The sequence below is a fragment of the Thalassophryne amazonica genome, chromosome 6 (assembly GCF_902500255.1).
Source record: "Thalassophryne amazonica chromosome 6, fThaAma1.1, whole genome shotgun sequence".
In the NCBI taxonomy this organism is placed as follows: Eukaryota; Metazoa; Chordata; class Actinopteri; order Batrachoidiformes; family Batrachoididae; genus Thalassophryne; species Thalassophryne amazonica.
In genome coordinates, this window is record NC_047108.1 from 96242157 (window position 1) to 96257920 (window position 15764).

Sequence of the window (15764 nt, forward strand, 5' to 3'; positions counted from 1 at the left end):
TCTTTCAGGTTTGGAGTTTCAGGTCCCTCCAAAGATTTTCTGTTGAGTTCAGGTCTGGAGACTGGCCAGGCCACTCCAGGATCTTGAAATGCTTCTTACGGAGCCCCTCCTTAGTTGCCCTGGCTTAGTTGCCATGACCCACCTTCAATGCTCTTACTGAGGGAAGGAGGTTGTTTGCCAAAATCTCACAATACATGACCCCATCCATCCTCCCTTCAATATGGTGCAGTCGTCCTGTCCCCTTTGCAGAAGAACACCCCCAGAGTATGATGTTTCCATCCCCATGCTTCACGGTTGGGATGGTTTTCTTGGGGTTGTTCTCATCCTCTAAACATGGTAAGTGGAGTTGATTCCAAAAAGCTCTATTCTGGTCTCATCTGACCACATGACCTTCTCCCATGCCTCCTCTGGATCATCCAGATGGTCACTGGTGAACTTCAAACGGGCCTGGACATGTGCTGGCTTGAGCAGGGGGACCTTGCTGCCCTGCAGGATTTTAAACCATGACAGCATCATGTCTTACTAATGTAATCTTTGTGACTGTGGTCCCAGCTCTCTTCAGGTCATTAACCAGGTCCTCCTGTGTAGTTCTGAGCTTTCTCAGAATCATCCTTACTCCACAAAGTGAGATCTTACATGGAATCTCAGACCGAGGGAGATTGACAGTCATCTTGTGTTCTTCCACTTTCTAATAAATAATCATAACAGTTATTGTCTTCTACCAAGCTGCTTGCCTGTTGTCCTGTAGTCCATCCCAGCCTTGTGCAGGTCTACAGTTTTGTCCCTGGTGTCCTTAGACAGCCCTTTGGTCTTGGCTAAGGTGGACAGGTTGGAGTGTGATTGATTGAGTGTGTGAACAGGTGTCTTTTATACAGGAAACAAGTTCAAACAGGTGCAATTAATACAGGTAAAGAGTGCAGAATAAGAGGGCTTCTTAAAGAAAAATAAACAGGTCTGTGTGAGCCAGAATTCTTGCTGGTTGGTAGGTGTTCAAATACTTATTTGCAGCAGTAACATACAAATAAATTATTAAAAAAATCATACATTGTGATTTCTGGATTTTTTTGTTTTAGATTATGTCTCTCACAGTGGACATGCACCTAAGATGAAAATTTCAGACCCCTCCATGATTTCTAAGTGGGAGAACTTGCAAAACAGCAGGGTGTTCAAATACTTATTTTCCTCGCTGTAACTCACTATATTTGCCATGCATTCCTTCCCAAAATTCATACTTTGAGCAAATAAAATTAGATACAATTTTTAAAAATATATGAAGAAAAACACTTCATAATAACTAGATTTGATCACAAAGAAAATTTTGACAATTTTGCATAAATCAAAGTAGCACACTTAACATTTTCTAGTGTCAAAAGAACATTTAATAGAAATAATGGAAAGGCTGAAATTGTAACAAATTCAAACAAACGGCATAAATCATCTAAAAGCAGCATTCTCTATTCAGTGGGTGCTGTTCAAAATGACGTAAATCATGCAGAACCCGTCACTCTTCCCATGTAAATCCTTGTTGGAAAAAAGCACTACATTTAAAAAGACAAGTGAAATATGTTAAAGAACCTGTCTTATTCATGGGATAACACATTTCCCTCTGACAAGACTTCCTAAACTCAGTCACTGTAGAAAAGAGCTACAACAAATTATGCAAAATACTGACATTTTCCCCAACAGCTTTTTTCTCCACTTCCAACTGAATGAAACCATGACGTTATTACGTACTGGCTGCTGTGTTTGACGAGTGACGAGTCTGAGCTGTTTAGCTCTGTACCTTCCTCACGTCTCCATCCCACAGGAATGCTCTATAAACAAGAGATGTGCCAGCCGCGGGCTACACCTTTAATTGTTTTCTTTGCTCACAGTCCCCTGCAGGCCACTCTCACACCACTGACACCTTAAACCGCTGCCAAGCACGAGATTGGCTCAATTTGAAAGGAAAGGAGGAAAACAAGAAGAGATTTATACGTTTTTTTTTTTTCACGTTTCTGCCCTCAGACTTGGATGTACTTTGTTCACATTTCATCAAGTTCTCCACAAGGCAACAACATTTGTTCTAATAATGTTAGGCATCATCAGCATCATCAGCATCATCGTCACATCACTGAATAAAAACGGTTACCCTCTTACAGTTCAACTCAAAAGCTGCTGGAGTGCTCCTGCTATCCATAAACATCAGAGTTTTTGTGTGTGTGTGTGTGTGTGTGTGTGTGTGTGTGTGTGTGTGTGTGTGTGTGTGTGTGTGCATGCATGACTAACCTTTAGGCCGTTGGATACATGTATGCTGGTTGTCACTCAGGAGAAATCCTTCTCTACAGCGGCACTCATAACTACCCATCATGTTGACACAAATCTGTTGGCATCCGCCGTTTCCTTCTGAACACTCGTCGACATCTGCCAGGAAGCAGACAAACCAAAGTTAGTGACATCATTACTAGACACAACAAATACTGCACAAACTGTGCCCCTGTTCTGTGGAATGATCTCCCTGCGTCAATAAAACAGTCAGATTCTGTGGAGACTTTCAAGTCCAGAATTAAGACGCACTTATTTTCCATTTCGTATGGCTAGCATACTGGTATAGTATAGTTTTACGCTTTTTACATTTTTAATTCATTTTATTAATAAACGGAGCATGCCGCGGCCTCAACTTTACCTAAATTCTTTTAGTGAAGCTTAGGGCTAGCGGCCGGCGATCACCTTAGTATTTCTTCTGTTTTTCTTGTTGTTTAATGCTGGCAAATTATACAGTATTTCTTGTCTTTCTGATGCCTGATTCTGTTTTTTCTCTCTGTTTAAGGTGCAGCTCCATCCAGAGATGGGTGTGGTATTTGTGCTGGAGACCCTCCTGTCCTGTGCACCAACAGCTTTTCCTGTATATTCGTTTTGTGAATTGTTCTGTAATCTATGTCTGTAGCATGGCCCAAGCAGAGGGTCACCCCTTAGAGTCTGAGTTTTTTCCTTACCACTGTTGCTCTGGGGGTTGGTAAGGTTAGACCTTACTTGTGTGAAGCGCCTTGAGGCAACTCTATTGTGATTTGGCGCTATATAAATAAAATAAACTGAAACTGAAATTGTGTCATGTGTATCTGGGACCAAATTATGATCCTCCTGATGAAGCTCTCGTAAAAACAGACTCAAGCAGAACTTCCAAAATCAGATGCATGCACGGCAAATGTGAGCATTTAACTCCAGCAAGTAGTACTTTTAATACAACAAATTTTGAAATATTTTCCAGATTTAACACTTGAAATATGAGATTATAATCCATATTTTTTTTAAGGACAAGGCACCATGGTTTAGGGCCCCTTCACACATAGTGCGAAGTTTGGACGAAGTGCAAACTTGTGCCAGTGCACATGATGCAGGAATCATGTGCAAACCGTGTAATGTCGTCCCTGCCTCCAACGCCTCGTACACCTGTTGCTACAACTATTTGCGCTCACAAGTGCCTGAAAGACAGAGTGTGCGCCGTGCGAACCCATCGCACCCTCTCGCAGCAGGTACTGGCCAAATTCCAGGTGACACCCACGAACATCTAACACCACTTGCATGGCACTGAGAAAATGTGTGGCCAGTCGCACTCTTGGCATGAGAACAGACTGCAGACGACCGCTGTTGTACTACTTTGATTTGTCTAAGTTCTTTGCAAACACACACACTGACACGTGGGTGTGTGTGCTCCACTCACGGGAGGCGTGGCTTCCGACAGAAGCAGCTGTGGTGATCTGTCATTCTGGACATTCCAGCTACACAACACCTACTGTGTTTGGACAGTCATGGACTAACAACTGTCCACTGTGAGGCACGTGTGTCTGATTGCTGTATTTACGTGGACATAAAAACATATATCGCCATGGTGGCGAAAAGCTGCAGCAAGCGTGCGCACGCATGGAGTGGACACTGACAGCCCCCAGGTTGAACTGGACCATCAGGACACGCAACAGCTGATCTGACCGTCACGTCACCCATGTGAGTTCTGTTCCACGTGGCGTGGTGTCTGTGCCACGGCGTGCTGTCCACAAGACATGCATGTCGGGCAGAACACGTGTGCGGCCGACTGGATGCACTGGACCAGTAGATGTGGACATCAGAGCCCACTGCTTCTCATTCGTCATTTCATGACTGTATGTCTGTGACCATGGGTCATCAGAGGAACAGACGGATCATATTTCTATTGCTCGCTTGATAAATGCGGTGTTTTTATATGTTTTTTATGCTTTTAATTTTTTTGGAATACTTCCATGTCCTTCCTGATATGAGACAGTTTCCCGCAGCTTCCAAAGAACAGCTCTGTAGCTCAGTGGGAAACTCTCTGACTAGTAATCAGAGCTTTTGAAAGGCACGGGTTCGCGTCCTAGGTGGTGTGTTTTTTTCTTTTTTTTTATTCCACATAAGTGGCGCGATGTGGTCCCACAGGTACTGGCTGGATTTTATTTTTTTATTTATTCCACATAAGCAGCGAGATGTGGTTCCACATGTACCAGCTGGTTTTTATTTATTCCACTTAAGTGGTGCCATGTGGTGCACCTGGCACCATTCCTGCTCGATGGACACTGGTGTGTGCACGAACTCTCCTGCTGGGGTCGTGCACGCCTGCCCATCAGCGCGATGTTTCGTGCGAGATGTTTTGTGTGCTAATTTTGAGCTGTTTCACCTTTTAATTAACTTTTGATCTAAATGCTCTTGTGTCTTAGAACAATACTAATGCCCCTTCATATATAGTGCAAGGTTTGGACGGCGTTTGGATGTAAAAGGCGAAACAGCGCGAAACAGCTCAAAATTAGCACACAAAACATCTCGCACGAAACATCGCGCTGATGGGCAGGCGTGCACGACCCCAGCGGGAGAGTTCGATGTTTGATATATATATATATATATATATATATATATATATATATATATATATATATATATATATATATATATATATATATATATATATATATATATATATATATCAAACATCAACTGCATCAAACATTAAGAAATAACTTGGATTGAAGATCAAAAAGTGTGATTAATTTAGATAACTATATATATATATATTTAGATAACTATATATACGAGGTCTGTCAATAAAGTATAGGTCCTTTTTATTTTTTTCAAAAACTATATGGATTTCATTCATATGTTTTTACGTCAGACATGCTTGAACCCTCGTGCGCATGCGTGAGTTTTTCCACGCCTGTCGGTGACGTCATTCGCCTGTGAGCACTCCTTGTGGGAGGAGTCATCCAGCCCCTCGTCGGAATTCCTTTGTCTGAGAAGTTGCTGAGAGACTGGCGCTTTGTTTGATCAAAATTTTTTCTAAACCTGTGAGGCACATCGAAGTGGACACGGTTCGAAAAATTAAGCTGGTTTTCGGTGAAAATTTGAACGGCTGATGAGAGATTTTGAGGTGATACTGTCGCTTTAAGGACTTCCCACAGTGCGAGACGTCGCGCAGCACTCCCAAGCGCCGTCGTCAGCCTCTCTCAAGCTGAAAACCTCCACATTTCAGGCTCTATTGATCCAGGACGTCATGAGAGAACAGAGAAGTTTCAGAAGAAGTCGGTTTCAGCATTTTATCTGGATATTCCACTGTTAAAGGAGATTTTTTAATGAAAGACGTGCGGACGGGCCAACGCGGTGCGGCGGCACAGGAAAAACACCTCCGTGTTGATAACCATTTGTAAAATCCAGGTGGCTTTTGATGGCTTTCAGTGGAGTGAGTATATGAGAAATTGTTTAACAGCTGGACATGTTCCAACTTGTCCTTAAGGCTTCCAACGGAAGTGTTTTTCCTGTGGCGGAGCGTCGCGGCGGCTGCGAGCCGACGCTGCAATCCGCCCGCACGTCTTTCATTAAAAAAATCTCCTTTAACAGTGGAATATCCGGATAAAATGCTGAAACCGACTTCTTCTGAAACTTCTCTGTTCTCTCACGACGTCCTGGATCAATAGAGCCTGAAATGTGGAGGTTTTCAGCTTGAAACAGGCTGACGACGGCGCCTGGGAGCGCTGCACGACGTCCCGCACCGTGGGAAGTCCTTAAAGCGACAGTATCACCTCAAAATCTCTCATCAGCCGTTAAAATTTTCACCGAAAACCAGCTTAATTTTTCGAACCGTGTCCACTTCGATGTGCCTCATAGGTTTAGAAAAAATTTTGATCAAACAAAGCGCCAGTCTCTCAGCAACTTCTGAGACAAAGGAATTCCAACGAGGGGCTGGACGACTCCTCCCACAAGGAGTGCTCACAGGTGAATGACGTCACCGACAGGCGTGGAAAAACTCACGCATCCGCACGAGGGTTCAAGCATGTCTGACGTAAAAACATATGAATGAAATCCATATAGTTTTTGAAAAAAATAAAAAGGACCTATACTTTATTGACAGCCCTCGTATATATATATATATATGAGATGAGATATACTTTATTGATCTCACAGTGGAGAAATTGTTTACACTCCACTTACCGTAATAATGGCACACATCAGAATTAAAGACAGCACATACACATTTGCCATTGTTTATGTGCACTAAGTTTGAAGAATCCGTTATCCGAATTGAGGCAAGTGGGTGAAGGCCACACAGCAACCCTGAGATGCGCCTCCGTCAGCTTGGGGGGAAGAACGGGGGTTGCAGCTAAACTGCATCGCTCCCACAGAAGGGGAAAGGAGTGATGTTAGCAGGCGCTGGAGTGGGGAGTGTTGATGGAGGATCGAAGGGGGTGGGGAGAGGGAATGGAGCATGCTTCAGTCCTGTGAAAAGCAGTTTATTGTCTTTGTGAGTTGAGATAAGAAACAGCCAAATCATCCCCAGGCTGAAGAAATTCCTCTGGAGGGAAAACAGTCGGGCAATTTGACCTTCAGGCTTGATAAGCCTGTAGTGTTATGGTTTGAGCGGTGAAAAACACTTTTAACAGTTCCACTTGAACAACCAAATCCCAATTATGAATTAAGAATATTCACCGGCCTCTGAAATCTTCAACTTCAACTGCAAGGCACGCATCTGCTCCAAGATGTCATCCAATTTGCATCTGAGTTCAAGAGTCATCGCAGTCTGAGAAGGCACTGCCTTGCCAACCTCGTTAATCATGATGGACAAGCGAGGGGCCATGGTTCTTTATGCCGTCGTCTTGCCAATTTTCTAGTAGATCAGGGCAGCACATAAGCCAAAAAGTACCAGCGCTGCTACCATGAGACCAAAAATGAATAAATCCTCTACGTCCTCAATGGAGAAAGGCGCCAAGCATGCCACACCAGGAACTCTAGGAGTCGAGAACATAGCCCGCAGGATGCATCCCACCTGGGCAGGTAGGATCCCCCGGTCCTGACCTTCTTGTAGAAAAAATGGTGTCAATAGCGTTCAGAGACCAGCTGATCAATTCCATGGTTAATCCAATAGTAGTCCAATAGATCCAGTATCCAATATAATTTGAGGAATTCACAGTCTGATGAAGTAGGGACTTGAAGGTTAAAGCAGAGAACAGAGATAAGGGAGAGTGGAAGAGCTGCGCAAGCCCCCGTCGGAGTCCCAAGTCCGACGTGTGTGTGTGTGTATATATATATATATATATATATATATATATATATATATATATATATATATATATATATATATATACACACACACACATATATACACATATATACACATATATATACGAGGTCTATTAGAAAAGAAACCAACCTTTTTATTTTTTCAAAAACTATATGGATTTGAATCACGTGTGATTGCGTCAGACAAGCTTGAACCCTCACGCACATGCGTGAGTTTTTCCACGCCTATCGGTTGCGTCATTCGCCTGTGAGCAGGCTTTGAGTGAGGAGTGGTCCACCCCCTCGGCGGATTTTCATTGTCAGGAAATGGCGGAATGATTTGGGCTTTTTTCCATCAGAATTTTTTCAGAAACTGTTAGAGACTGGCAGCTGGAAACCATTAGAAAAATTTATCTGGCTATCGGTGAAAATTTTACGGGCTTCACAGAGAATAAGGACTGTTACTACAGCTTTAAGGACGGCTTTAAGGATGCTCGGCGAGCAGCGCCGCCATCGAGAGCCACAAACCACCGGATCATTTCTAAACGGATGGCTCTGTGGATCCGAGACCATCGTGTGCACTTTCTCTGGTTATCACAAGAGCTGGACATCAACCATTTTCCGGCAGATTTCACTTTTAACGAGAGATTTTGTCATGGAAAGCCGAGCGGAGGCTTCGTGCGTCACGACTGATTTGCTGATGGAGCGAGACAAAGGAACACCTCCGTTTTGGTCTCACAGGATGGCTTTGAGATGGCGTTCAGACAGCTGTCGGTGGTTTTTCCATCGAGTGATTATCCGAGAAATTGTGGATGTGCCTGGACATGCCAGAACATGTCCCATGAGACTTCATCACGGCGTTGCTGTGTGCCATGCGGCACCGCCACGATGCGCGAAGCATCCGCTCCTCTTTCCATGACAAAACTCCTTGTCTGAATAGCCGCTGCGAACGGTGCGCAGGCTTTATCAACATTTTTCCTGGACCTGTGAGGGATATCCGAGTAGACACTATTCGAGAAATTAAGCTGGTTTTTGGTGAAAAGTTTAACCTGCTGATGAGAGATTATGGGTTATTTCTGTCGCTGTAAGGACTTCCCATGGAGCGGGATGTTGCGCAGCGCTTCCAGGCGCCGACGTCGGCCTGTTTTGACCTGAAAACATTCTAATTTAAGGCTTAATTCACCCAGGACATCGTGAGAGAACAGAGAAGATTCAGAACAGGCCGACATGAGGACTTTATGCGGACATTCCACTGTTTAAGGACATTTTGTAATGAAAGACGTGTGCGCAAATTTGCCAAGTCGTTTCCGTGACGACTCGGAGAATCTGTGTGCGCCGCGACAGGAAAAACACCTCCGTGTTGAAAACCATTTGTAAAATTCAGGCGGCTTTTGATGGCTTTCAACAAGTGAGTAACTGAGAAATTGTTTAACAGCTTGGGCATGTTCCAACTTGTCCGTTAAGGTTTCCAACACGGAGGTGTTTTTCCTGTCGCGACCGACATGCGACTCTGCCCGCACGTTCTTTCATTACAAAATGTCCGTTAACAATGGAATGTCCGAATAAACTCCTCATGCCGACTTCTTCTGAAAGTTCTCTGTTCTCTGACGACTTACTGGGTCAACAGAGCCTGAAATGTGGAAGTTTTAAACTTAAAACGGCGAGACGCTGCCGCCTCAAAGCGCAGATCGCCGTCAGGTGCCATGGGCCGTCCTTAAAGCGACACTTACAGATCAAAATCTCTCATCAGCCGTTAAAATTTTTACCGAAAACCAGCTGAATTTATCGAATGGTGTCCACTCAGTTGTGCCTTACAGTTTTTGAAAAAATTTTTATCAAACAAAGCAGCAGTCTCTGAGCCATTCCTAAACAATGAAAAAACGACGAGAGGGTGGGCGACTCCTCACTCAAAGACTGCCCACAGGCGAATGACGTAACTGACAGGCGTGAAAAAACTCTCGCATGCCCACGAGGGTTCAAGCATGTCTGATGTAATCACACGTGATTCAAATCCATATGGTTTTTGAAAAAAATAAGGTCCGTTACTTTTATCTCAGACTGCGTATATATATATATACATACATATATACATACATACACACACATACACATATATATATATATATATATATATATATATATACATATATATATATATATATATATATATATATATATACATATATATATATATATATATATATATATACATACAATCGGTGTGTAACTTTGCAAAAACAATGTCGGACTCTGTAGTTTTCTCTGGGCCCCTCCCCAATCGGACCGGGAGTGACATGTTTAGCCGCATGTTCTCCTTGAATTTCTGGCTGTCTGAGTGGTGTCCAAAAAATGAGGTAGGCTTCATAGATAATTGGTAAAGCTTCTGGGGAAAACCTGGTCTTGTTGGATGGAGCAGCTCTCATTTCTAGAAATCTGGCCAATTTTCTTAAATCCTCCAAACCGTGACTATCCAGGGTTGGGACCAGGAAGCAGAGTTGTAGTCTTACACACCTCTCTGCAGCTTCTCTCCCCGTGTCATCCCCTCATTACCCCATCCCCGTAGAGACGGTGCCTGCTCCCAGACTACCAATAACCAGCAAAAATCTATTTAAGCATAAAAATTCAAAAAGAAAAAATAATATAGCACCTTCAACTGCACCACAGACTAAAACAGTTAAATGTGGTCTATTAAACATTAGGTCTCTCTCTTCTAAGTCCCTGTTGGTAAATGATATAATAATTGATCAACATATTGATTTATTCTGCCTTACAGAAACCTGGTTACAGCAGGATGAATATGTTAGTTTAATGAGTCAACACCCCCGAGTCACACTAACTGTCAGAATGCTCGTAGCACGGGCCGGGGCGGAGGATTAGCAGCAATCTTCCATTCCAGCTTATTAATTAATCAAAAACCCAGACAGAGCTTTAATTCATTTGAAAGCTTGACTCTTAGTCTTGTCCATCCAAATTGGAAGTCCCAAAAAACAGTTTTATTTGTTATTATCTATCGTCCACCTGGTCGTTACTGTGAGTTTCTCTGTGAATTTTCAGACCTTTTGTCTGACTTAGTGCTTAGCTCAGATAAGATATTATAGTGGGCGATTTTAACATCCACACAGATGCTGAGAATGACAGCCTCAACACTGCATTTAATCTATTATTAGACTCTATTGGCTTTGCTCAAAAAGTAAATGAGTCCACCCACCACTTTAATCATATCTTAGATCTTGTTCTGACTTATGGTATGGAAATAGAAGACTTAACAGTATTCCCTGAAAACTCCCTTCTGTCTGATCATTTCTTAATAACATTTACATTTACTCTGATGGACTACCCAGCAGTGGAGAATAAGTTTCATTACACTAGAAGTCTTTCAGAAAGCGCTGTAACTAGGTTTAAGGATATGATTCCTTCTTTATGTTCTCTAATGCCATATACCAACACAGTGCAGAGTAGCTACCTAAACTCTGTAAGTGAGATAGAGTATCTCGTCAATAGTTTTACATCCTCATTGAAGACAACTTTGGATGCTGTAGCTCCTCTAAAAAAGAGAGCTTTAAATCAGAAGTGCCTGACTCCGTGGTATAACTCACAAACTCGTAGCTTAAAGCAGATAACCCGTAAGTTGGAGAGGAAATGGCATCTCACTAATTTAGAAGATCTTCACTTAGCCTGGAAAAAGAGTCTGTTGCTCTATAAAAAAGCCCTCCGTAAAGCTAGGACATCTTTCTACTCATCACTAATTGAAGAAAATAAGAACAACCCCAGGTTTCTTTTCAGCACTGTAGCCAGGCTGACAAAGAGTCAGAGCTCTATTGAGCTGAGTATTCCATTAACTTTAACTAGTAATGACTTCATGACTTTCTTTGCTAACAAAATTTTAGCTATTAGAGAAAAAATTACTCATAACCATCCCAAAGACGTATCGTTATCTTTGGCTGCTTTCAGTGATGCCGGTATTTGGTTAGACTCTTTCTCTCCAATTGTTCTGTCTGAGTTATTTTCATTAGTTACTTCATCCAAACCATCAACATGTTTATTAGACCCCATTCCTACCAGGCTGCTCAAGGAAGCCCTACCATTATTTAATGCTTCGATCTTAAATATGATCAATCTATCTTTGTTAGTTGGCTATGTACCACAGGCTTTTAAGGTGGCAGTAATTAAACTATTACTTAAAAAGCCATCACTTGACCCAGCTATCTTAGCTAATTATAGGCCAATCTCCAACCTTCCTTTTCTCTCAAAAATTCTTGAAAGGGTAGTTGTAAAACAGCTAACTGATCATGTGCAGAGGAATGGTCTATTTGAAGAGTTTCAGTCAGGTTTTAGAATTCATCATAGTACAGAAACAGCATTAGTGAAGGTTACAAATGATCTTCTTATGGCCTCAGACAGTGGACTCATCTCTGTGCTTGTTCTGTTAGACCTCAGTGCTGCTTTTGATACTGTTGACCATAAAATTTTATTACAGAGATTACAGCATGCCATAGATATTAAAGGCACTGCGCTGCGGTGGTTTGAATCATATTTGTCTAATAGATTACAATTTGTTCATGTAAATGGGGAATCTTCTTCACAGACTAAAGTTAATTATGGAGTTGCACAAGGTTCTGTGCTAGGACCAATTTTATTCACTTTATACATGCTTCCCTTAGGCAGTATTATTAGACGGTATTGCTTAAATTTTCATTGTTACGCAGATGATACCCAGCTTTATCTATCCATGAAGCCAGAGGACACACACCAATTAGCTAAACTGCAGGATTGTCTTACAGACATAAAGACATGGATGACCTCTAATTTCCTGCTTTTAAACTCAGATAAAACTAAAGTTATTGTACTTGGCCCCACAAAGCTTAGAAACATGGTGTCTAACCAGATCCTTACTCTGGATGGCATTACCCTGACCTCTAGTAATACTGTGAGAAATCTTGGAGTCATTTTTGATCAGGATATGTCATTCAAAGCGCATATTAAACAAATATGTAGGACTGCTTTTTTGCATTTACGCAATATCTCTAAAATCAGAAAGGTCTTGTCTCAGAGTGATGCTGAAAAACTAATTCATGCATTTATTTCCTCTAGGCTGGACTATTGTAATTCATTATTATCAGGTTGTCCTAAAAGAGAGCATATCTCACCCATATTGGCCTCTCTTCATTGGCTTCCTGTTAATTCTAGAATAGAATTTAAAATTCTTCTTCTTACTTATAAGGTTTTGAATAATCAGGTCCCATCTTATCTTAGGGACCTCATAGTACCATATCACCCCAATAGAGCGCTTCGCTCTCAGACTGCAGGCTTACTTGTAGTTCCTAGGGTTTGTAAGAGTAGAACGGGAGGCAGAGCCTTCAGCTTTCAGGCTCCTCTCCTGTGGAACCAGCTCCCAATTCAGATCAGGGAGACAGACACCCTCTCTACTTTTAAGATTAGGCTTAAAACTTTCCTTTTTGCTAAAGCTTATAGTTAGGGCTGGATCAGGTGACCCTGAACCATCCCTTAGTTATGCTGCTATAGACGTAGACTGCTGGGGGGTTCCCATGATGCACTGTTTCTTTGTCTTTTTGCTCTGTATGCACCACTCTGCATTTAATCATTAGTGATCGATCTCTGCTCCCCTCCACAGCATGTCTTTTTCCTGGTTCTCTCCCTCAGCCCCAACCAGTCCCAGCAGAAGACTGCCCCTCCCTGAGCCTGGTTCTGCTGGAGGTTTCTTCCTGTTAAAAGGGAGTTTTTCCTTCTCACTGTAGCCAAGTGCTTGCTCACAGGGGGTCGTTTTGACCGTTGGGGGTTTACATAATTATTGTATGGCCTTGCCTTACAATATAAAGCGCCTTGGGGCAACTGTTTGTTGTGATTTGGCGCTATATAAAAAAATTGATTGATTGATTGATATATATATATATAGATATATACATACGAGGGTAGGCTGAAAAGTTCTAAGGCTCACTATGATGCAGTTAATGCATTAACTGTATCATATATATACACACACACACACACACATATACATATATACACATATATACATATATATATATACACATATATACATATATATATATATATATATATATATATATATATATATATATATATATATATATATATATATATATATATATAGGCACCACCACGTTTCCATACCCCTACCAGCACCCACCACATACAAATACTGAACACCTTTAGTATCCAGAATACATCCCTGATGAACACCAGTATTCAGTAGGAAGAAGTGAAACCAGTGTCGCACCATGACGTATGACGGAAACGTATGAGGACCTGATATAAATTTTGGAAATCAGTTTGTGTTTATTTTTGTCCTACAAAAATCTAAAAAATGAGTTCCTTGTCAGCTGATGTCTGTCGAATCCATCAAAAAGTTTTGTGCAGGCTAAAAATTTTGAGTAGACATCAGGTGGAGAGCTTTCCCACTGCCTTCATGTTTGTCCTGTATTTGTTATTTACTTTTACGATATTCATGCATTTATATCCTACGGGTGTTCGATGTTTCAGACTTGGCTTCTGATTGGCCAAAGCTCTAGCGCGGGGTATGAATTCTGCATGAGTAAAGAAAGGAACCGATGCAGCTAGGGTGACCAGATATTCCACTTTGTGCCCCAAATTGAGATGATTTCCGGCGTTGTTAATGCCAGTCAGGCTTCAGTTTTGAAATGTATGTTTTAAACACGCATTTCAAAACTGAAGCGCGACAAATTCTCTTGGCAAAAAGGTGCGGCTGAGCTTTTGATTCTCATCCACATTTGTGTTCAGTCTTCAGCGAGTCCCGCTCAAATCCAGCTTACCCAAGCGAGCATATACGCCTTGAAACCAGGAAAATGTTTCTATGGAATGCAGCTCTCTGTGTTGCCAGTGGAAATGTGACATCATCTGTCCATCAGACACCCAAATCCATGTGAGACCTACTGATTATGTGATTCTGCCACAGGATAAAATTTTTAATGGTGTAACTAATCAGTTTGCTCCATCTCTCATGGTGTGACATGGCCTTAAGAGACTCTTCCTCCACTCTAAACAGCACTCAAATAACCCGGGTGTAGACTTGACATGATGTCCAGTTAACCCACTACAGGAAGAAATGTCACTAAACATTTGAGGTGGAAAAAAGTCTAAAAATAATCCTAAAAAAAGGTGTGTATGTATGTGTGTGAGTGTGTGTGTTGGGGGGAGCAGACAAGAAGCCAAGGACATGTCTCTCTTGATGCTCTTAATGTTTATCTGACATGGCTGAAAACTGGAGCTGGTCTGAAAAGCTGTAACTGGGGCACACTGGGCCATCAAAGTGCACATGCAGCACAATCCCCTGGCAAGTGGGAAACTTGATCCACTTGGGCCAGAGTACCTGCTGATGACGAGTGTCTGTCAGGCCTGTGACAAGAGGAATGCAGGGCAAGAGGGAGAAGGAGCTGGGGGTGGAGGGGATACAGAGGAGAGAGCAGGAGCCTCACAAGTAAATATGCAAATCCACCTCGAGTGTACCAAAGTGTCGCCTGAGGCCAGGTTCTGCTGCCGCATGAGGAAAAGAAACTGACCACAAACTAGAGGTGCTGACAAATGACATGTTTTCCACCGATAATGAATTGTGCACAGCCAGCTAGTCTCTCCAAATGGGTCGAAACATTTGAAAGTCATTGCATGTCTAAAGAAAAGGAACAAATGAATAATGAAAGAAACATCTGCTAATCATGAGTATCGTTATTTGTGTTGAAAAATGAAGATTCGGGATAATGCGAGTTTGATTGCAGCTTGCGTGATGCTCTGTGTTCTCTCTCTCTCTCTCTCTCTCTCTCTCTCTCTCTCTCGCCCCCCAGGTTTTGCTCTTCACTACTGACCACACTGGATCCTCAACTATTCCGCTGCTTGATGCATCAATGGTCTGCTGTATACACAAGACAGTTTTTTTTATTTATAATAAACTGTCATGCAAAACTAATTTACTGTCTATTTGTCCAGTCTGAGAAAGCCTCAAGATGAAGTTTCCTTTCTGGGGAACTTTCCGCTGGTCAGGGTTAGAAATTTAATTTTTCTCTATCCTTTTTCCTTTCTCTCTCTCTCTCTCTCTCTCTCTCTCACACACACACACACACACACACACACACACACACACACACACACACACACACACACACACACACACACACACACACACACACACACACACACAGAATGCATGAGTGCACAATTTTTAAGCACTAAATTTGGTA

General features: G+C 42.2%; 1 protein-coding gene across 2 annotated transcripts in view; it reads right to left on the reverse strand.

Moving 5' to 3' along the window:
- The window catches only part of scube3 (signal peptide, CUB domain, EGF-like 3), a 316073-nt gene that overhangs the window by 159272 nt on the left and 141037 nt on the right, over window positions 1–15764 (reverse strand). For both annotated transcript variants that reach the window (XM_034172863.1, XM_034172864.1), the window contains exon 4: window positions 2269–2403. In XM_034172863.1, the coding sequence (XP_034028754.1) occupies window positions 2269–2403 (135 nt within the window). The remainder of the gene's footprint in view (window positions 1–2268; window positions 2404–15764) is intronic.